Source organism: Sphaerodactylus townsendi, linkage group LG04, assembly GCF_021028975.2.
Source record: "Sphaerodactylus townsendi isolate TG3544 linkage group LG04, MPM_Stown_v2.3, whole genome shotgun sequence".
In the NCBI taxonomy this organism is placed as follows: Eukaryota; Metazoa; Chordata; class Lepidosauria; order Squamata; family Sphaerodactylidae; genus Sphaerodactylus; species Sphaerodactylus townsendi.
In genome coordinates this window covers 746658-769674 of record NC_059428.1, presented here as the reverse complement: position 1 = coordinate 769674, position 23017 = coordinate 746658, and the positions used below count along the sequence as shown (strand labels likewise).

Sequence of the window (23017 nt, the reverse complement as noted above, 5' to 3'; positions counted from 1 at the left end):
GAAACCACCCCCCACCCACCCCAAGAGCCCCTCCTCTCACCCCCCAGGAGCAGCTGCTGCTGCTGCAGTCTGTCAGGATTACATAAACCATGTGGGGGGGGGGGCAGTGTGTGTGATGATGATATTGATGATGATATTGATATTATTATTATTATTGAATGGAGCTCTGGAGCAGCGACTCAAAGCCGCTCAGACTGACTCAGAAGCCTCCGATACGCCAAGGGGGGGCACAGCTGTTCATGCTCATGGGAACGGGGGAGGGGAGCAGTTAGCCTGAGTCTGGCAGGCCCCCACTGCGTGTCAGGGAGGGGCATCTCAATTCACCCAAAAGCCTAGTTTGCACTAATCCCCCCTCCCCCCCAAAAAAAATCTGATCAGGAGGCAGGGGAGTGCCTGGGCTCTCCTAGGTAGGACAGAGGGAGGGAGTGTGCGTGTGTGTATGTGTGTGTGTGTGTGGAGAGGCAGCCAGGTGGGAGCACACCTGACAAGGCACAGCATTTCACACACAGGAGAAGATGGCCCTCTGGCCAGCCCCCCACCCCCACCAGCAGGGAAATCCCAGCCTTGCTAACACAGCGCCCTCCCACCCCCCAGAGGCCCCATAAAAGCAGAGAGCTCAGCCCCACAGGACCCACCCCAAAAACACACCTGGCCCCATGTGTGGATGCCTGCTTCAGGAAGAATGGCCACAGCTCTCCTTCAGAGGCATACCTGGGGGTGGGATGAATACCCCCATTCAGAAAATGCAGCAGGGGAAACAAACGTTGGCAACAACCCCCCCCCCCCACTCCAAAATACCCTGGGCCTCCATGGGGGCCAAGTGAGAAGGCAGATGGGGCACCAGAATGAACCAAAGGTGTCATCAGGGAAAAACGCCCCCTACTTGCATCAGCTGGAAACGAGGCCATTGGAGCCAGGAAGGGTTCCGGATCCTGAGGCCCTCCTGCTGGGCTCTGGCTGCGAGTTGGGGCTGCCTCTGCCTCACTGGCCTTGGCGGGACAGAAGCGTTGCACCTTCCTCGCTTTCATAAATACGGCGATGCGCGGGTTTGTTTCCAAATCAGGCCGCGTAGAAACCACCGCTGCCAGCACCAATAACGACGGCTGAGATAGGCAGGCAGACCAAGAGCGGGGGTGTGCCTCCGGGGCACTGCTCTTCCATCACCCCACCAGAGCGACAGTTATCCCACAGTCGTCCTAGCTATGCTTTGGTCCTTTCCAACCACAACTGCGTCATCAGCGCTGTATGTTTAAAGGTTGCATCCCTCCCCCCCGCCCCCCTTGGTGAATGTGAAGCTACCTGCACCCTTTCTATGGGGCTCCCCGGGGCCTGTAGGTTCCCGCAGAAACTCCAGACGGCAGCGGTGGGTAACCCTTCCAGTTTATTGCCACAAAAAGGAGGACAGTAACAGTGCATCAGTCTCAATCTCAGACAGCTTTGGCTTTTTGGAGAGAGCAGCAGGGATCTCCCCGGTGGGGAAACTTATGCAAAATCCTTCCCCCAGAAGAACTGGGCACAGCACGCTGGGGCCCCAAACCCGAGTGGTTTGTAAGTGGAAGGAGGTGTGAGGTGGAGAAGGTCCACGCGAGGTGACACCGTGGAGGCAGTGGTAGGAGTGGTAGGTGGTCTTTGTGCGGGCAGGGAATATAAACAGGCTCCTCAGCCTGCCTCTCCAGCACAGGGGGAGAAGCCCGGGGGGCAGCTGAGATCTGCTAAGGGAGCCTGGCCCATCTGGCCGCAGAGGCCCCTTCAGCCAGTCAGAAGGAGGTTTCACTAAGTGGGCAGGCAGGCTCCATTGAGGCAGGACCACTGCTGGCTGGTCTCTGGTCTCCGGAGTCCGTGGAGTCCTCACGAGGCCTGGTCCTGGCACAACTGGCCCAGCAGCCCTCAGAGGAGCAGCCAAGCTCCTGGGATCGCTCAACAAAGCTCCCACCAACAGGCCACCTGTCCACACCCCCTGGCTGACGGTGGGCTTCAGGGCCGGAATGGCCTCTGTTGGAGAGGCAGGGAAGGGCTGGGGAACACAGAGCCACCTTCTCTTGGGTCCCACCAGCACCTGCCAGCTGGAGGCTGCTGAAGAAAGCAGGGGCACTTTAGAGCAGCAAGGGAGACCCAGAGCGGCCCTCCCAGCAAGCTGCCCGAGCCCCAGCCAGGGCACCAGCTGCCCTCCCTCCAGGGGCCAGGGTGAAGCTGCACATGGGAACTGCCCACTACAAGAAGGAAAGTCCATTCCTCCCCCCTCTACCTGGAACTGGTGGCGCAGGTGGTGCCCATGGGGGTGTCCGATCTAGCCGGGTTTGTCTCTGGCATGTGAATGAGTGCCAAGTCGCAGTGGCCCAGTTCTTGCAGGAGCGTCTCCTCTGAGACCCCACCAGCAGCTGGAGGAAAGGCAAGCGGGGATGGGAATTCCTGATGTAGCAGCCTGAGGCGATCCACAGCCCAACTGCCCCACTAGTGGGTGTGTCTCCCACCCACCTGCCCAGATACCTGGCACTCGCTCCAGCCCCTCTATGGCTGTGGTGAGGTCCCACATTTGGACACTGCCATTGCAGTGGCCAGTGAAGAGATAGCGGCGTGGGCGAGAGCCGATGCGGCTGGAACCCTCGCAATCCTGCACCATGAAGGCCGTGATGGGCGCCCCGTCGATGGAACAGACTTTGCAGATCCTGTGGCGGAAGGAGAGGGGCAAGAGAGCTGGGCCCCACCCACCCAGGCAGAGTTCACCCAGAGCAGTTCCTGGCAGACCTGTCCCCCACCTGGCTGGCTTCGGGGGCAAGGCAGTGACTCCCTTCCCTTCCATCTTGCCAAAGCAGCCAACGCCAGCCAGCCCCGACTTGCTGAGCCTCCAACAGCTTCTCAGTTTTCTAAGAGCAACACAATGTCAGGATGGAGCCTGACCAGTGGCCGGGGGAGGGGGACCCACCCTCCTGGGGCAGGCACCAGCTCGGCTACTCCCCCCCTCCCTCTTCTCCTGGTTGGATACTCCCCCCCTCCCTCCCTTAGCATTAGACTGATAACCAGGAAGGGCCAGGCCCTCCCAGGTGTGATGGTTCCTGCCTTTTGGGTTAACGTTTTGTAATTGAATCACTGTATTGTTTCCTTTGTCTCTATGTTGCAACTGCTGCACGTAGGCCAGTGGGGGCGGGCCCAAGGCTGTGGGGATTTAAGATCTATCCCTTGCCATGTGGCCTCAGAAATCGTCTTCTCACTTTAATATGCAACTTATCCCTGAAATCAGGCTCTATCCCTGAAGACTGGAAGATGGCCAATGTCACACCAATTTTTAAGAAAGGATCTAGGGGGGACACGGGAAATTACAGGCCAGTCAGTTGGACATCTGTTCCTGGTAAATTAGTAGAATCTATCATTAAAGATAAAATTATAAAACATGTAGAAAAGCAAGACCTGCTGAGAAAGAGTCAGCATGGCTTTTGCAGAGGCAAATCCTGTCTTACAAACTTACTAGAGTTCTTTGAGGGTGTAAACAGGCATGTGGATAAGGGGGAACCAGTGGACATTGTCTACTTGGATTTCCAAAAGGCTTTTGACAAAGTTCCTCACCAGAGACTGTTGAGAAAACTCAGCAATCAAGGAATAAGAGGGGAAGTCCTCCTATGGATTAAAAACTGGTTGAGAAACAGGAAACATAGAGTGGGTGTAAATGGGAAGTTCTCACAATGGAGAGATGGCAAGGTGGTGTCCCCCAAGGATCCGTTTTGGGACCAGTGCTCTTTAACCTATTCATAAAGGACCTGGAAGTAGGGGTGGGTAGCGTGGTGGCCAAGTTTGCAGATGATACCAAGTGCATTAGGGTGGTGAGAACTACAAAGGATTAGAGAAAGAACTTTAGCGGACCCCTGATAAATTAGGTGAGAGTGGGCTCAGAAATGGCAAATGCAGTTCAATGTAGCAAAATGTAAAGTGATGCACATAGGGGCAAAAAATCCAAACTTCACATACACGCTACAGGGGACAGTGCTATCAGTCACAGACCAGGAAAGGGATTTGGGCGTCTCAGTTGATAGTTCCATGGGAATGTCAACTCAATGCATGGCAGCTGTAAAAAAGGCAAACTCTATGCTGGGGATCATTAGAAAAGGAATTGAGAATAAAACTGCAAAGATTGTCATGCCCTTATATAAAGCAGTGGTGCGACCGCACTTGGAGTACTGTGTCCAGTTCTGGTCGCCGCATCTCAAAAAGGATATTAGAGGAGATGGAAAAAAGTTACCGGAGAAGGTATACAAGGATGATTGAGGGACTGGAGCACCTTCCCTATGAGGAGAGGCTGCAGTGTTTGGGACTCTTTAGTTTGGAGAGGAGACGTCTGAGGGGGGATATGATTGAAGTGTATAAAATTATGCATGGGGTAGAAAATGTGGACAGAGAGAAATTTTTCTCTCTTTCTCACAATACTAGAACCAGGGGCATTAGTTGAAAATGCTGGGGGGGAAGAATTAGAACTAATAAAAGGAAACACTTCTTCACGCAACGGGTGATTGGTGTTTGGAATATGCTGCCACAGGAGGTGGTGATGGCTGCTAACCTGGATAGCTTTAAAAGGGGCTTGGACAGATTTATGGAGGAGAAGTCGATCTCTGGCTACCAATCTTGATCCTCTTTGATCTGAGATTGCAGATGCCTTAACAGACCAGGTGCTTGGGAGCAACAGCTGCAGATGGCCATTGCTTTCACCTCCTGCATGTGAGCTCCAAAAGGCACCTGGTGGGCCACTGCGAGTAGCAGAGAGCTGGACTAGATGGACTTTGGTCTGATCCAGCTGGCTTGTTCTTATGTTCTTATCTTTCGTTATGCCTTGATCTCCAATAAAGTCTATGGTTATAATCCTACAGCTTGCTTTATTCTGGGGCTGAGGCCTCACACACAAGACCTCTCACCCCAAAAATCATTCCATGCCTTGTGCCAGTGGGCACCACCTGCCTAGCAGACAACAGAGTGGGAACAGGCTGGATGCCCACAAAAGGGTCAGGACGCCCCCCCCTTCAAGAAAAGAGGCGTGGCTACAGACTCACCTCTTGCCCGTGGAGGAGAGGCGCACGTGCAGCTTTCTGGTGTCGGGCACCACTTTCTGGAGGAAGACCTGCTGGTCATCCCGCTCCCCAAAAGGGCCTGCGAGGGTCAAGGGAGGCAGAGCCTGGAAGCGAGGAGTGCAAGGAGCAGCCCGACCCGCAAGCCTCCCCCTTTCACCACCGACCTATATCCATGCCAGCACTGCAGCCTCCGTGCCCCTCCCCAGACTCCAGTGCCAAGATCTTGAAGGAGGCGAGTGGGATTAGAGCAACGATATGTGGAGATCATCCCACGGAAATATTACCGTCCGCGATCGCGAATAATGGTTGTTGTCCGCTGGAACTGGGAAAAGGAGATGCAGTGAGAGCAACGTAGGGAGGGCAGCCCCCGATCAGCAACCCTCCCACCTCCCCACAGCCTCCCTCAAGCCCATACCTGAGATCAGGTGCTTCTCTGAAAGCATCACCTTCGTGATTGGGCTGCGGTGGACGGCAAACGTCTGAAAGAGCTGCGGCCCCGAGCCCACCGTCTCCGGGTGCTGGACGATCACCCGGACCATGCCGGAACTCGTCCCGTAGGCAATCTCGATCCAGTTGCTGCTGTTACCTGCGCCAGGAAGCACAGCTGCAGCTTGGAACACCATCACCTGCAGTCAGGAAGAGGGGCAAGACCTACCCCACCCCTGGAGGGCTGCTGTCAACAACAGGAGAGGCCACAAGCAGGGCCAGAGACCCATTCCGAAGGGGAGGCAAAGATCCCGGGAGCCGAGCTGGGGAGCCCTGGACCGGAAGGAAGAGTCTAGAGCTCAGTTGGGCCACCCTAAGATCGATGGGTGGGGCAGCCTTACTGCTCTTTGGCGGGAGATAGACGCTCAGGGCAGTGATGGCCTCCTCAGAGGGGTCACGGTACAGCTCTGTGACCAGCAGGTCATTGTCCTTCATGCGCAAGGGAAACTTCTGCACGTCTGTTCAGAGACACAGGAAGAGAAGAAGCCTCGTGGGAGGCACGTCCTGGCAACCCCCATCTGTGGGGTGAAGAGTGGCCGCTCATGGCCAAGCTGGGCCAGTCTCCTTTCCCCTCCACCTTCCCTGGTGGCCAGATGGAGGTGCTGCCGTTGCCCTTGTGGCAACTGGACAGGGGGGCTGGGCTCCCTGACTCACCAACGTAGCAGACAGCGCCGTCGCTGCAGCCCAGCAGCAAGGAGGACCCAGCCGCATCATAGCTGTTTATCGGGCTCACATCCTGAGTCTGCAGGGCAGAGATGGGGACAGCTGTCAGATGGGAGGGGGGCAGCTGCATCCTCACCAGCACGAGACCCTGCCCCTCAGCCACCCTGTGGCTCTGCTGGCTGACAGAGAGGCTGCGGTTAGACCTTTAGTTAGCTTCCACAGCACCAAGTGACAGGCTTGCTTTGGGAAGGGGCCATTTCACCACCAGCCCAACAGGCCAGGCAAACTGGACTCAGACCCCCTGGCGACAGGGGCAACTGCCCAGGGCGTGGCATTTCCTTTGGTCTCCCTGCCCCCCCTCCCCCCGCCTGGCCTACCTGCCAGTGCTTGGTGACGGCGTTCCAGACACCTATCTTGCCTAAGCGGCTGGTAGCAATGAGCTGGTTGCCCACGAACAGGAGACCTTCCACAGGGACCCCCAAGTGGAACACACCTAGCAGGGGAGGAAGGGCAGGAAACACAGGGAGGAACCAGGGGCTCTCCCTGCCTCAGGCACAAAACCTCAGGGCTGAAGGAACTGAGCTCAGGCACCGAACCAAGCCCCAGAACCTGGAAACCCAGCTGCCTCCTGGGCCGGGGGGGCGGGGGGGCAGTGGCAGAGCATCAGGCTGGTCTCTAAAGGTCCGCAGACGAGCGGAGTGTGAAAGCAAGCCCTTGGTCCCTGGCTGCGTCTCTGGCATCTTCCCTGAAAGGGCTCCTCTGGTGCCCCCACCCCCCGCTCAACCGTTGCAAGGGCATTTAGACGACAACACAGAGCCATGTGGACCAGCTGGTGGGGGGCTGCTGGGCTCTGTGGGCCCCCCGATGCCTCCCTGAGGGCTCCCCCGTCCTCACCAATCTCCACACCGCTCCCATCAGGCTGCAGTGCCCAAAGGAGAACCTCACTACAGGATGCTGCAGCCACCATCTTGTCATTGTCACCCAGGGAGCCACCGATGACCCGGGCATTCAGTGCCACATGTTCAATGACCCAGTCTAGCAGGGGGCTGCAGAATGCCAGCTCCCACCCGGATGTCTCTTTCATCCTGTGGGCGAAACATAGGTGGCTGTCAGGTGTGTGGCTGTCAGGGTGAGCTTGGATCCTGCGGTTGCATCCCCTCACCTTCACTGCCACATTACCTGTAACAGACCAAGAACTGAGCATAGGCTACGGCGATCCAGTTATGATGCCCGCACACAAGACGCACCATGCCTGGGTCACTGGAAGCGCCTGTAGAGAGCCAGAATGCAGACATCAGAATAGCTCAGAAGGTGGATGCAGAAGTACCCCCGGGGAGACCGGGGTTCAAATCTCTTTCAACAGGGTTACTGCGAAGTAGAAAGGGAAGAAGACAGACAGGGAGACAGGAAGGCTGGCCTGCAAGCCTTGTGGGAGAAGGGGATATCCACAGGTCTGAGCAGCACCCGGGCCCGGCTCGACTCTACAGTGTGAGCGGAGGCCCAACGGCAGCTCTTTCTTACTCTTTTAATTTTACAGTAGTTATTAACAATCTAAACTTGAGGATTTTCAAGATGAGTTAGAGCAGGGGTGTCCAACTGATGCTTCAGATGTTGACAGACTACAATTCCCATCACCCCCTGCTGGAATGGCCAGTTGTAGTCCATGAACATCTGAGGCACCAGAGTTGGACATCCCTGAGTTAGAGTTAAAGGATTCGGAGCAATTGCTAACGTTTAGAAAGAATATAATAAAAGGCTGATATGTTACAGCAACTTGTAATCGTTGGAGTGTCAGGAGGCCTGTTATTATGGGTATTTTGCTATTGCTGCTTTCTGTATGCTGGGGGGGGAGGAATGGGTTAATTGCATTTCTAACTGACTTTCAACTGTCTTCTGAATGATGTTCTACTGTACCAGGTGCTGTTCTAGGTCAGTGCCTGGCTGTCTTTACCGTTATCTCTTTCACAGTTCCTTTCGGGAGCGCTTTCCCAGGATGGGGGGTTCAGTCTGTTTTAACTACTGGGTTTTATGTGGGCAAACCTCAGTTCTGGCATGACCAGAGAAGATCCTCAATACTCAATAAACTGCTGTTCTTATACATGAGTTTGTTTCAGTTTTTGAGATTCTGACATTATGCCAGAACTCCTCTTAGGTTGAATTCGATGCTGCCGTGCATTGGTGGAATTTCACCTTCTACTTTTGCAACTTTTATCAAGGACTTTTCTTGCCAGTATGATCTTTTCGGAGACCCAGCCGGGGGGTGCTTCTGTGGCTGCAGACAATGGACACCCCATTCCTGAGGACTTAACAGGAACTTCGGATTCAGCCTCTGACTCAGCAGAGGGGCCTTGGATCCCGCTTGGAAGTGCAACAGGCGGAGAAGCCCCTACCCCAGGTGGATTTTTGGACTCCATCAACCAGTTCATGACTGCCCTGTTAGACGGCTCACAGGGAGTTACCGTGTGTTGTCAGTGGGGTCTGGACTATCGAGAGTCGCAGCCTTTGGGTTTTGGCAGTGTGACGAGGGCTACAGCACCTTTGGCTGGAAATGTGTCGTTGCCCGTCCGTCCATCGGAAGGGGCTGATTTATCAGAAGCTGAAGCTTGGCGGATGCTCCAAGTGTCAGAGGAGGCCTGGGATTCGGAGTGTGAGGATTACCGCCGGGCTCTGTGCCAAATGGAACGAAATATGGAACACCTGCAAGCAGCCCTTGCCCAGGCAAGCCAAGTAGCCCCTGCTCCCAGAGCTGGAATAGCCACAACGCCAGCTACCCCGGCCCCAGCCCAGCCTGCACCAGCACCACCTGTCCAACCGGGACCCGCCCCAGCGCCAGTACCAGGTCAGCCTGCTCAACCGGTCCCGGCCCCAAGTCCAGCCCCAGCTCAGCCTGTTCACCCCGGACTCGCTCTGGCTCCAATTCCAGGCCAGCCGCCTCTCCAGCCAGCCCCAGGAGGGGTCCCCCTGCTGCCAGCTGTACCTGCTGTTACCGGTCCCACCTCTGATGCCGCTGTTCGTACCATCAGCATGGGGAGCTCCAGGTGGTGTGTTGCCGAACTTTGCACCTTATGTGGTAGCTCCCCCTCTGTTCATGGCCAGGATCCGGCTGACTACTCGTTTTGATGGGACTCAGGACTTGCTCCCAGCTTTCCTGGTTCAGGTCAATGCCCACATGTTGCAGTACGGGCGGCAGTACCTAAATGATTTGAGCGTGTTTGTGAGGTAGGGTCAATGCTAGATGGCCCTGCAGCCAATTGGTACGTGAACCTGTTTCAATGTCAAGCTGCAGAGCTGTGCAATTTCCAGGATTTTATGATGGTCCTAGGATCGCTTTGAGAGCCCATTTGTGGACGAGCAAGCTAAACAGGAACTCATGGAGATGCGGCAAGGCAAAACCCCTTTTGCAGAGGTTGTGGAAAACTTCCGCACCATGGCCAGTAAGATCCAGGATTGGGATGATCCTGTGAAAGCCCTACACCCAGACTTGTTAAACTGGGCTCTTGTTCAGGGCAACCTGCAGACCCTGATGGAGTGGATCGTACTCGCGGGTACTGCGGACGCTAGAATGCGTGAAGCAGCCACGTTGGGTGTTCAAGTCGGATGATCCCCAATCGCCCAGCCGCATCGGGGGGGGGGTTCCCCAAGTTTCAAATTCACATGCCCTGCCCCTTCGAAGCGCCAGATCTCGGCAGAAGAAAACGCCCCCCGCCGCCACCTGAATCTCTGCCTGTATTGTGGCGGGGAGGGCCATATTGCTGCTATATGTCCCGCCAAGCGCACCCCCACTCCAACTACTTCCACCCCAGTTGCCAAGCCGACCAAACCACCACCAAAAGGGGGCGCCCGTGCAGCAGCTCCCCACACTGATGGAGGGGAACATCCGATCCCTTGGGAACCTTCCAAGCCTAAGCGGGTGAGTGAAGCTATAATTCTGCCCCTTGTTCTCACTAACGGGCTCGGTTGCCCGAAGCTAGTGGTCCAGGTCCTTGTAGATACCGGCTGCTCTCACTGTTTGATACAACCCTGCTTGGTGGAAGCACTTGGGCTGCAGCCTGTTCTGTTGAAAGAGACTATTCGGTTTGACCAAATGGATGGCAGTCCAGTGGGCAGCGGTCCCATTACATCTCACACCCCAAAGATTCTGGCCAATTGTGAGGGACTCTAGGAACATCGTAGCTTCATTATTGCTCCCATCTCCCAATACCCTGTGATATTAGGTCTGTCTTGGCTTGTGGATCATGACCCGTCCGTGAAATGGTCTCAACATGTTTTGACTTTTACCGATTCCCCTTGTGGAGACCACATGAGCCCTGATCCCCCTGAACACTTGCTGCATCCACCAGAGGGACTCGCTTGCGCTGTCCCAACCTTCTGTTAACCCTGAAATTCCCTCCCCATACCAGGACTTATGGCAAGTGTTCGAAGAGACTGAGTGTGATTCCATCATGATACTGACTGTAAAATTGAACTGGTCCCTGGAGCTAAACTGCCCATGGGACGGCTATATCCCATGAGTCCTGCTGAGGATACTGAGTTATGGGCATTCCTGGATAAGAATTTGGCACGCGGGTTCATTCGGAGGGCGTGCAGTGGTTTTGCGGCCCCGGTTCTGTTTGTGAAGAAGAAAGACAGTTCCCTGCGGCTCTGTACTGACTAGAGGGGTTTGAACGCTGTTTCGGCCTCTAATAAATACCCATTACCCCTGATCAAGGACTTACTTGTGAATCTCGGCTCGGAACGCATTTTCACCAAGTTGGACTTACGTGAAGCATATTACCGAGTGCGAATGGCTGAGAGCCATGAACATTTGACTGCTTTTAATACCCGCTATGGCCAGTATGAGTATTTAATCATGCCTTTTGGGCTCTCCGGAGCCCCCGCCGTATTTCAGAGTCTGATTAATGGGATTTTGGATGACTTGTTGTTCAAAGGAGTTGTTGTTTATTTGGATGATGTCCTGATTTACTCCCGTGACGAAGAATCTCATATTGCTTTGGTCCACGAAGTGTTGTCCCGTTTACTGGCTAATTCCCTGTTTGTGAAACTTTCTAAGTGTGAATTTCACAAGCCTCAGTTGGATTTTTTGGGCTACCGCATTTCTGCCGCTGGTTTGGAAATGGACCCCGCTTAGGTTGCTGATGTGATGGCATGGCCGCCTCCTCGTACTCGTAAGCAACTCCAGTCTTTTCTGGGCTTTGCCAATTTTTACCGTGACTTTATCCCTCACTTTTCCTCCTTGGCTCTCCCTTTGACTTATCTTTTGCGTACCAGGAAAAAGGTCCTGCGGCTTCCCGCCCTGGAGCTCCTTTGATTTGGAGTTCCACTTGCCAGTCTGCTTTTGATTCCCTGAAAGCTGCCTTCACTTCTGAGCCTGTTCTCGCCCACCCTGACCCCTCTTTGCCATTTGTTGTTCATGTTGATGCTTCGGACAAGGCTTTGGGGGCTGCCCTACTTCAGCAGGGTTCGGATGGTTGTCTCCACCCCTGTGCGTGTCTCTCCCGCAAGTTTTTGGGTGCTGAACTTAAATGGGTTGTTGGTGATAAGGAAACCCGTGCTATCAAAGTCGCTCTCACTGTGTGGAGGCATTTCTTAGAGGGAGCGGAGAATCCCTCCGGGGTCTGGACTGATCATAAAAACCTGGCTGCACTTTGCTCTCCAGGCCAGCTATCCCCTAAACAGATTCGTTGGGTGGACTTTTTCACATGCTTTCGTTTTACAGTTCATTTTTTCCCAGGCAGAACCAACCGTTTGGCAGACGCCCTGTTCCGCTTGCCAGAGGGGGAGGAGGGCAAGGCGGATCCACTGCTTTCCCGCACTATCCTTTCCCCCACCCACTTGGGCTTGGCTGTTACCCGGTCGCAGGCGAAGACGGAGCCCCCACCATTGGTATCTCCTCCCGGACACCTTCTCTCCGCCTTCTTGGAGGCAGGAACGTCTCCAGTGCCTCTTACGGAGGGAGGCGATGGTTTAGTGTTACATGACGGCGTTTGGTGTCATGGCTCGCTGTTGTATGTTCCGCCCCATCTGCATTCTAAATCCTCCACCAGGGGCACAATTCCAAGTCGGCCGGTCACTTTGGCTTTGGGAAAACTTTGCATTTGCTTTGCAGACAATTTTTGTGGAAAACCATGCGAAAGGACATCGAAGCTTACATCAAGGGCTGTCCTGTCTGTGCTATGGCAAAAACAATTCCGGGCAAGCCCCAAGGATTATTACAGGACATTGTGTTGCCTAGTGGGCCCTGGCAGGCAATCTCCATGGATTTTATTACAGATCTGCCTTTGAGTCATGGCAAAACGGTTATCTGGACTGTGGTTGATCTGTTCTCTAAGCAGGCCCATTTTATTCCTTGTACCTCTATTCCCACTGCTCAGAAACTGGCTGAACTCTTTATGCTGCATATTTACAGGTTGCATTCTGCTCCCATGAAAATAATCACGGACAGGGGCAGTCAATTTGTATCCCACTTTTGGAGGGCCTTTATGAAGTTGTTGGGCATTGAACAAGGGGTGTTTTTGACCTACCACCCCCAATCTGATGGGGAGTCTGAGAGGTCCAACCAGATTTTGGAACAGTACCTGGATGTTATGTGAACTATCAGCAAGATAACTGGGTAGATCTGCTGCCCTACGTGGAATACGCTTACAATAACTCAGTTCATAGTAGTACAGGCAAGACTCCTTTTGAGGTGGTTCATGGTCGTTCAGCTCCCCCTCTGCCCACGCTTCAGCCAGGGGAAACCTCTGGACCCAAGGTTAAGGAATGGATGCAATCTGTTGCTGATCAGGGAAAGCGCTTCAGGAAGCTAGAGACTCATACAAGCGACAGGCCAATAAGCGCAGGTGTGACTTCCCCCAAGTGGTGAGAGATATGGTCTTCCTCTCCACCAAGAATCTCCAGGACATACATCAGCCCTCAAAAATGAGTGCGAAATATATTGGGCCCTTTAAGATTGTCAGAGTGATAAATAAAGTGACTGCTGAACTGGAATTGCCTAATGCTTTGCATAAAACACACCCTGTGTTTCATTGCAGCTTACTGAAGAAGACGTGTTCCCTGGATGTCTGGCATCCAGAGAAGAAGGTTCCTCCTCCGGTTCTGATTAATAGAACTAAGCATTATGAACTTTCTGATATTCTTGATTCTCGCATCTATCAAAACCGCTTGCAGTATTTGGTCTCTTGGAAGGGTTGTTTACCTGGGCAGAATCAGTGGATATTTGCTGAGAATGTCAAAGCCCCCCGCCTCGTTAAAGCTTTTCATCAAAACTGCCCAAGCAAGCCGGGGGGAGGGCCCTAGAGGGAGCGGAATGTCAGGAGGCCTGTTATTATGGGGATTTTGCTATTGCTGCTTTCTGTATGCTGGGGATGGAGGAATGGGTTAATTGCATTTCTAACTGACTTTCAACTGTCTTCTGAATGATGTTATACTGTACCAGGTGCTGCTCAAGGTCAGTGCCTGGCCATCTCTACTGTTATCTCTTTCACAGTTCCTTTTGGGTGCATTCCCAGGATGGGGGGGGGGGGTGCAAGCTGTTTTAACTACTGGGTTTTGCGTGGGCAAATCTCAGTTCTGGCATGACCAGAGAAGATCCTCAATAAACTACTGTTCTTATACATGAGTTTGTTTCAGTTTTTGAGATTCTGACAAGGAGAAAGGAAAAGATCTAGGCAAGAAATTGTTAGTATATAGATTGATAATGCCTAAATCTAATTCTGTATAAGTTAGTAACTAGTGATGTGGCTACCTTTCATAAGGAGGGTGGGTGGAAATTAAGAATAGCTGAGATGGGAAGTCAACTTGTTTTTCTTTTCCGTTTATTCTTTTATTCTGATGTTTACTTTTTATTTTAAATATCACTATAGGGATTAATGGTAATTCTATGGGGGATAAAGGTTGACATCATGTATCTTCTGATATTCTTTCTATGGAAGGTGGTTGACGTACCATGCTTGTAATTGTATATACTCGTGTATAAGTCGACCCGCATATAAGTTGTATATACTCGTGTATAAGTCGACCCGCGTATAAGTCGAGGCACCTAATTTTACCACAAAAAACTGGGAAAACTTATTGACTCGCATATAAGTCGAGGGTGAGAAATGCAGCAGCTACTGGTAAATTTCAAAAATAAAAATAGATACCAATAAAATTACATTAATTGAGGCATCAGTAGGATAAATGTTTTTGAATATTTATTTCAAAGAAAAACAGTAAACTAGCTCTGTAAGTGGAAAAGAGGGTCAACAAAAATAATATGGTCTCAACAATAACTTTAAAAGTACAAAAACCTTAGCTCAATCAGCAACCAAGCTAAAACACAAGATATTGTCAAAGGCTTTCACGGCCGGGATCACTGAGGCTATCTTAATTGTTACTCACAGGTATATATACTCCACTTGCTTTCCTTTCCTACTATCAGATCCTCTGAAGATGCCAGTCACAGATGCAGGCGAAACGTCAGGAGAGAATGCTGCTAGAACATGGCCATACAGCCTGGAAACCACACAGCACCTCAGTAAAACAAAGAGTTAAAATCCTTCAAAACTGGATTTTTGGTCAGGGGAGGAATGTTTATGTTCGCAGTACCAACATTTCAGAGTACCTTTAGGAGACCCTCCTGATGATACCTGCCAGGTTTGGTGAAGTTTGGTTCAGGGGGTCCAAAGTTATGGACCCTCAAAAGGGTAGCCCCATCTACTATTAGCTTCCATTGGAAACAATGGGGGATGGGAGCACCCACTTTGGGGATCCATAGCTTTGGACCCCCTGAACCAAACTTTACCAAACTTGGGTGGTATCATCAGAAGAGTATCTTGAAAAATCCCTGAAATATTGGTGCCGCTAGCCTAAAAACTGCGCCCCCGGCGGCCAACAAAGTAAAAACCCTAAATTATTTTTTAAAATACACCTCACTCACGTATAAGTCAAGGGGGGCTTTTTCAGCACAAAAAATGTGCTGAAAAAGTCGACTTATATGCGAGTATATACAGTAGTTATGTTAGATTATAAAATTTTTAATAAATATTGGTTGTTGTGGGTTTTCCGGGCTGTGTGGCCATGGTCTGCTAGATCTTGTTCCTAACGTTTCGCCTGCATCTGTGGCTGGCATCTTCAGAGGTGTATCACAGAGGAAAGTACATCCAGAGATGCAGGTATTATTTAACCATAGTTTAAGAGGGCAGAGGGTTCCAGAAACATGGAGGGAAACGGAAATAATAACAATTGAAAATCCAGAGCAGATAGAATCATATAGGCTAATAAGTTTATTAAACCAAGATTATAAGATTTTTGCGAAAGTATTTGCAAATAGATTAAAAAACATCCTTCCAAAGTTAATTGGACAAGAGCAATATGGCTTTATTAGCGGTAGAGATATTTGTCACCCATTAAGGAATGTATTAAATGTAATAGAACATGGCAAAAACGAAAAATATGCAATGATAAAGTTAGATGTATACAAAGCGTTTGATACAGTTAGTCATAATTATTTATTTCAAACTCTAGAAAATGTTGGGTTTGGAAAACAACTTATAAACATTATACGAGAGATTTACAAAGGAGGAAGGGTAAAAATAAGAATTAACGACGGGTGGACAGGAATCATAAATATTGAAAGGGGAGTGAAGCAAGGTTGTCCATTATCACCACATCTGTTTATATTGGTAATGGAATTACTGGCAGAAAGGATAAAACGATAAAAGGGTATAAAGTGAATCAAGAAGAAATAAGGTTAAACTTATTTGCAGATGATATTTTAGTAATAACGGTGAATCCGGCTGATACAATGAAAGAATTAAAAATAATTCTAGAAGACTTTCAGAAATACTCAGGATAAAAAGTTAACATGGAGAAAACAGAAATAATGAGGGTTAATGTGGAAAAAAGACAATTAGAGAGGATTAGTAAAAAATAAGATTAAATATTTGGGTATTATAATAACACATAGAAAAGAGAAGATGTTTAAATATAATTATGAAGCAAGGTGGAAAAATATTAAAACAAATAAAAGAATGGGATAAAAAGACCTTATCGATCACAGGAAAAATCAAAACATTAAAAATGTGTATAATGCCGAAAATGTTTTATTTATTTCGTACTCTTCCGTTGGAAATTAAGAAGAAACAATTTGAGGAATGGGATAGAAATCTGAAAGCTTGGGTATTTAATAATAAAAAACGAAGAATCATGAATAAGATTATATATATGACAAAAATTCTTTCGGTTGGGGGATTCCAAAAATGCAAGAATGTTATGAAGCATTCCACATTAAGAGTCTGATGAGGATAAAATGGAGGATAAATGCCTAAAGCCGGGTTAAGATTTGAAAATGAAATAAACTAAGGAGTTGGGTGTACATGGTATCTTCAATAAAGAGTTGAAGAAAGGAAATCAACAAACAATAGGACCTCAAGAAAGGTCTTGCTAGAGTTATGGATGGGAAAATTGAGAGGTAACCATGGATGCCTGCAAGCAAATTCCCTGGATGTGGCACCTTTTGAGGAAGTGTGGCTGGCAAAGAAAGGAAAAAGTAGTGATAAAAAATATTATTGAAAAGAAAAGGAATTCAAACTGTGTGGCAAATTTGATTAGGGAAGGAGGAGAAATTATAACATTACAACATTTTATAGAGATAGGAGGAAACGAGAACTGGTTGGTTTTGAGAGGCATTTGGGAAAGGATAAAGGTTTCACGGATAAAAGGAGAATGTATAATGTCGAAATGTCTGGAACTATATGGAAAATGCAAAGGGAGAATTTTAGGGATTATATACAAATATATGGTAGATGATAAGGAATTCATAATAAGAACATTGAAACAAAAATGGGAGAAAGAAGGATTTTTAGACATTGGTAATACTGAAAAATTAATAGACAGTTGGAAAAATATAAAGATTGAGAAATACATGGAGTTAGAAAGAAAAGTGATATTAAAATGGTATAGAACACCAAAACAACTAGCATATATGATAAAAGGACTTAGTTCTAAATGCTTGCACTGTGGAGACCAAGAGGCATATTATAGCCATATGTGGATAGAACGTGCAGAAGTAAAAAAAATTTGGACAATTGTATTGTTATATATTGAGAAACTGGTGAAGATAAATATTGATTTAAATAATGACTTAATGTTCATGGGTGTAATGAAAGACAGAAGGTGGACAAACAATATAGTTATATGTATAAAATAATGATCAAAGCAGCCCATGCAACAATAGTCTTGGGCTGGAAAGAAAAGAAAAAAATGGACACTTCAGAGATGGTTAGAATATATCTGGAACAAGTGACACTTGAAATTTTCGATATACTAACCAAAAATAAGACGTGGCAAGATAAACAGAATGAAAATTTTAAGATATGGATAATATACGTGGACTGGATGAAAGAAGCTCGAGTCAACGAAGAAATATGGGAGAAGAGGCTACAGAGAATGTACTTACTGCTGTTTGTGTGACAAAACTACGAAGAAGAAGAAGCAATGGGGGGAGGGAGAAAAGAGGGGAAAAGTATTGTTTGAAAATGTATGAAGAAGAAAATTACTATAAACTGTAAAATTCAAATGATACAATAAAAAAATAAAAAAACAGAGGAAAGTACAGCCCAGAAAACCCACAACAAGCAGTTGAATCTGGCTGTGAAAGCCTTCGACAATACCTAAAACAAATATTGTTTTTTTAAAAAGAAAGAAAGCAGCTCCTTTCCCCTGGAGGGTGCCGGGCTCTCTCCTCTACCCCACCTCCCTGGGGCCCAGGGCAGTACCCAAGGCTCTTCCCTGGGAGGCCACTAAGGCCTTAACCCAAACAACCTCTGTTCCTTTTTTGCCTTGAAAACTCTATAAGTCAACCCCAACTTGATGGAATTTCACCACTAGGCCTGACACTTATCACTTGGCAGTCCTACGCCTGTCTATCATGTCACAGAAACAACCTCTTTGTATGCCTACCAAAGTCCAGCTTCTGAAATGGAGTGTTTATTGGGAGCGGGGGGTACTTTTCCTGTCCGCCACATCGAGGAAGAAGTGGACCAATGATATCTTACGTGAGTGACCACAGAGCCCTCTGGCCCACTCATAAGACCAACAAATGTCTACAAGCCTTGGCAAATGGAAGCTGAGCGCAGCTGAGCTCCTCTATGCAGTGTGGCTACTTTTACTTGGGAGAACCCTGTGGAACTCTATTCACAGCTGGAGAATAATTTCACAGCAGAAAACTTGTGCCCACGTCCCCCTGGCCTCTAGCAGCGCGCGCGCACACGCACACACACACACACACACAGGATCTCTGCTTCTGCTTGGCACTTACTGGCACTTGTCTCTCTCTCTTCAGGCAGCCGACCCAGCAGTCCGGAGCTGCCAGGGTTGGGGGGCATGGTATTACTCCGCCGCACAAGTGTCTGCTCCAACAGTCTCCCTGATCGGATGGCCAGCTGTGGCCCTGCAACACTGTGACGGTTCCACCGTTTGGCAGGAAACACTGCAAAGGAGAGGAATAGCCAGAGCCAGGTGAGCGCCAATCAAACTCCACCCTGGCCTTGTTCCTGGCCACCCGCTTTGACCCCCAGGTCCCAGGTACAATACAGTCACGCCCTTTCCTCACCTGGGGGTGGCAGGTAGCCACTGAAAAGGACGCTCCCACAAGATGACTGCTCAAGCTCGTTGCATAACTTCAGGCGGTGAACTAGGCAGAACAAAACCAAAACACCTGATGAACAGCAGAATTCTGGCCGTGACCTCACTGACATGCAGCCCAGGGGCCTCCCCTCTGGAAGCAGACCGAAGAACTCATCAATGGGGACGGGGGAGGACAACCCCCAATGCAGTTGGAAGTGGCCGCAAGCCAAACGCCTTTCACACCCCAAGAGTATCCTGACAATGCTTGGGCATACCTAGTGGAGCGATCCCATAGAATTCTGCTTCATGCAGCAGCACCGAAACATTGGTCCCCCTACAACAACAATATCGGCAGTAATGAGAAAGCCTGACATGCTAAAAGCAGCCAGCACCCCCACATTCCCAGCTTCTCTGATTGGCGTGTGAGAGTAAGAAGCAGAGCGGGTCCGTCTTCCCTACAGCATTCACAGGTGTCAGGAACTTGAACACAGCCAACCACACTGTCCAAAGGTAAATCCCAGATATCCCCGTCTGAGCTCTGATCTGAGAATGGGAAGCCTTAAAATCAACCATAAATCCAGAAACAGGTTTGCAGTGGGCTTCAAAGAGAGCTGTGCCTCCCCTACAAGGGGGACTCCCTGAGAAATTGACCACGGAGCACAAGATGGCAGCAGGGAAGCACATCTTCTGCACAGCCCTCCCCACTCTAAACCCATGGACTGGGAAGGTCTCCTAATACACTCTAAGCTGTGCTATCCCCACGCCTCTCCCTCCCCAGCTCACGCTCTCTAAACATACCTGAGATCAAGCTCTTTGGTCCGCAGAAAGTTCAGGATGGGAGCAAAGATGTCAGGGTCACGGTCAATGAAGATCTGGGAGAAAGCAACAGTGCTGGTTTTGTTTCTTGCTTCTGCAATGATTCACATATGCCCAAGAAACCCTAACCAAGGGCTACTCCTGCCACTTAACCCTCGCTTAGCTTCTGTGTATATTCGTCCAGTCTGCACAAAAGGCTGTTGGGGCAGAAACCACCAACATTTCAAAATATTGCAGTCCCTTGGCACTGACAGATTTCCCTCAAGATAAGCAAAGAAGCAGGTCTGGCACAGGGCATCCCTCAGGCAGAAGAGTGTGTCTTGTTCCACAAAGGCAGTCCAGGGGATGCTCATCTGGGTGATAAGATGCATTCCTGATTTGATGCAAGCAGGAGGAACAACAAACCAATGCCTCTTTGAGATATGTGTAACCACTGCCATCTGTGGATTCTTTCCTTGATCTATATGGCTTTCACACTTTGTAGTAAACAAGGCTTCCCTTGGCACCTCTGTATATCTTGTTGTGGGGCAGGAAGCCAAGCGGCTCCTTCACTATCTGCTGCTGACCTTGGGGCAGTCTTAAGAACATAAGAACAAGCCAGCTGGATCAGACCAAAGTCCATCTAGTCCAGCTCTCTGCTACTCGCAGTGGCCCACCAGGTGCCTTGGGGAGCTCACATGTAGGATGTGAACGCAATGGCCTTCTGCGGCTGTTGCTCCCAATCACTTGGTCTGTTAAGGCATTTGCAATCTCAGATCAAAGAGGATCAAGATTGGTAGCCATAAATCGACTTCTCCTCCATAAATCTGTCCAAGCCCCTTTTAAAGCTATCCAGGTTAGTGGCCATCACCACCTCCTGTGGCAGCATATTCCAAACACCAATCACACGTTGCGTGAAGAAGGGTTTCCTTTTATTAGTTCTAATTCTTCCCCCCAGCATTTTCAATGTATGCCTCCTGGTTCTAGTATTGTGAGAAAGAGAGAAAAATTTCTCTCTGTCCACATTTTCTACCCCATGCATAATTTTGTAGACTTCAATCATATCCCCCTCAGCCGCCTCCTCTCCAAACTAAAGAGTCCCAAACGCTGCAGCCTCTCCTCATAGGGAAGGTACTCCAGTCCCTCAATCATCCTTGTTGCCCTTCTCTGCACTTTTTCTATCTCCTCAATATCCTTTTTGAGATGCGGCGACCAGAACTGGACACAGTACTCCAAGTGCGGTCGCACCACTGCTTTATATAAGGGCATGAGAATCTTTGCAGTTTTATTATCAATTCCTTTTCTAATGATCCCCAGCATAGAGTTTGCCTTTTTCACAGCTGAAAACCCACAGCTCTTGGGTTCAGAGACTGTTCTTGGGACTTCTTGGGAGTTTGGGAGGGGGGCTGCTGTGGGGAATAAATGGGACGGAAAATGACAGCTTCATCAGAACTGGCTTTCGCCAAGTATTGTGCTCGCATACCTCATCGATAAATGCTGCTGACTGATACTTCACAGTTTGTTTATTGGCTTAAGTTTCCAGGACCCAACAGGGGCCAAGTCTCCTATGGAGTCAAGTCAACGGTGGAGAAAGTGCAGCATCACAGTGAGTGTGATAGAAATGTCCCAGGGGAGTTCACAGCAACTGGGCCTCTTAGCAGGCATTGCATCTGTCCTGTTGCAAAAAGCTGTCCTAATCCAAGGCCAGGTAATCCTTTATTCAGTCTCAAAGCTGCCCCAAAATACTGTCCCACCCAGTGGGCATACAAGAGAGAGCCTTTTCAGGGCAGCCCCACATTTAGCAGAACAATCTCCCCAGGGAGGTGTGTGTGACCCCATCACAGTCCATTTTCAGGAGTTGCTTGAAAACAAGTTTTATTCAGGCCTGGATTTGATTGAGCAGGGAGTTGGACTAGGTGGCTCATATGGTGCCTTCTAACTCTCTGCTTCCCTGAGCCAAGAAAGGTTTTTAAATTTACTCACAGCGCCTGTTTCATCCTTCAAGGTGGAGATCCGGCCACTGAGGAGGCTGCAAAACAGGCAGACAGCACGAATGGGTACAGCCTGGGCAGCAGCGCTGAGGGAGCACCCCCTACCTGCCTGGAGGTCTCCCACGGCCCAGCGTACTCACTGTAGCCCCCCTCTGGGAGAAGAACCGACTACTACAGAGTCTTTCCCAGGACACGTCATGGGCCAGCCCCAGGTCCTCTGCAGCAGCCCAGGCAGGAACCAGCCCCATTGGCACAAACGTCAGCAGAGAGAGCGACACCCGGGGGTGGGGGACCCGCGTCCAGCCCTCTCAGGTGCGCCCCACAAGTCCTGCGGCTGCGAGGGCAGCAGGGAGCCTCCCCGGGCCCCGACCCCTCCTCTTCCCCGCCCTCCCCCCCGCCCCCCGCTGGCACCTGGAAAAGAAGGAGTCCGGGGCCCAGGTAAGCGTCTGGCGGGAAGTGCTGAACCTGCGGAGAGGAGCACAGGGGCGGTCAGGGAGAGCCGGCCAGCCCAGCCCCGAGTCCCCACCGCTTGGTATAGCATATAGCAAGCAGCTTCCGGCGCGAGGTGACCCTCGTCATCAGGGGCCGAGAGGCTCTCCTCCCCCGCCCCCCCCGCACACCGCAGGGGCCTCCACACTGCACGGCCCAGCCTCGCTGCCTCCGGCACCTCCAGTGCAAAGGGCCGGCACTCGCACGCCTGCCCCTCTCCCGCCCCCACAACGACCCTGCGAGGTAGGCCGAACGGAGGGGATGCTTCCCCGGACAGGGGCGCTCCACCCTCCCGCGGTCTCGCCTTCTGCCGCCCACGTTCAGCTGCACCAGCTCCACCCCGCCGCCGCCGCCGCCGCCGCCGCCGCCTTTCGGCCTCGCCATCGCCCAGTCCCGCGCGGCGCTTCCGGGTTCATAGGCCCTGGAATTCCCGCCCCTCGGAAGGCTCCTGCTACTGATTGGCCGCGATACACTCAAGTCCGCCCCTCCCCTCCGTGGTCTCTTCCTGCTCTAGAATTCTATTGGTTCTGGAGCCACTTCCCTGCGCGGCGGCGATTGGGCGAGTGCCCTGGAGGCGGGGCTCACTCTACACAAACAAACCGCAGCCCGCTCTAGCGTGAGTGGCTGCGCTTTCTTTCCTCTCGCTGATTGGCTGGGTCTGAAAGGGTCTGCCGCGTAGGCCTCGCCAATGGGCCCGGCCCGGCCAATCGGAGGTGGAAGCCCAGCATCGTGGGAAGGGCGGCAGTCGGGGTGAAGGCCGAAGCGGGTAAACGATGGGCGGGCGCTCGGAGGTAGACTGTGCCTGACCAGGGAGGCTCTGGCAAGAGGCACCCCTTCCAGCTACCGCTCCTCCTCGCTCCGCGGCCGTCAGGGGAGAAGGCGAGGGAGTTCCTCCCCATGCCCCACCCACTCTTCTACCGTGTCCTCCAGTCCTTT

At 50.8% G+C, this 23017-nt stretch overlaps 2 protein-coding genes across 8 annotated transcripts in view; both read right to left on the bottom strand.

Moving 5' to 3' along the window:
- The window catches only part of SPTBN4 (spectrin beta, non-erythrocytic 4), a 573187-nt gene that overhangs the window by 416606 nt on the left and 133564 nt on the right, over window positions 1-23017 (bottom strand). The window lies entirely within an intron of this gene.
- Window positions 1363-22511, bottom strand: SHKBP1 (SH3KBP1 binding protein 1). The gene is given in 20 exon segments (XM_048492875.1): window positions 1363-2073; window positions 2246-2378; window positions 2488-2666; window positions 5034-5130; window positions 5216-5291; window positions 5293-5352; window positions 5354-5373; window positions 5467-5637; window positions 5879-5995; window positions 6192-6279; window positions 6578-6693; window positions 7095-7285; window positions 7380-7470; window positions 18499-18669; window positions 18793-18873; window positions 19082-19140; window positions 19605-19678; window positions 21585-21630; window positions 22004-22057; window positions 22386-22511. Coding segments are annotated over 20 exon segments (2220 nt in total). The 5' UTR covers window positions 22466-22511; the 3' UTR covers window positions 1363-1757.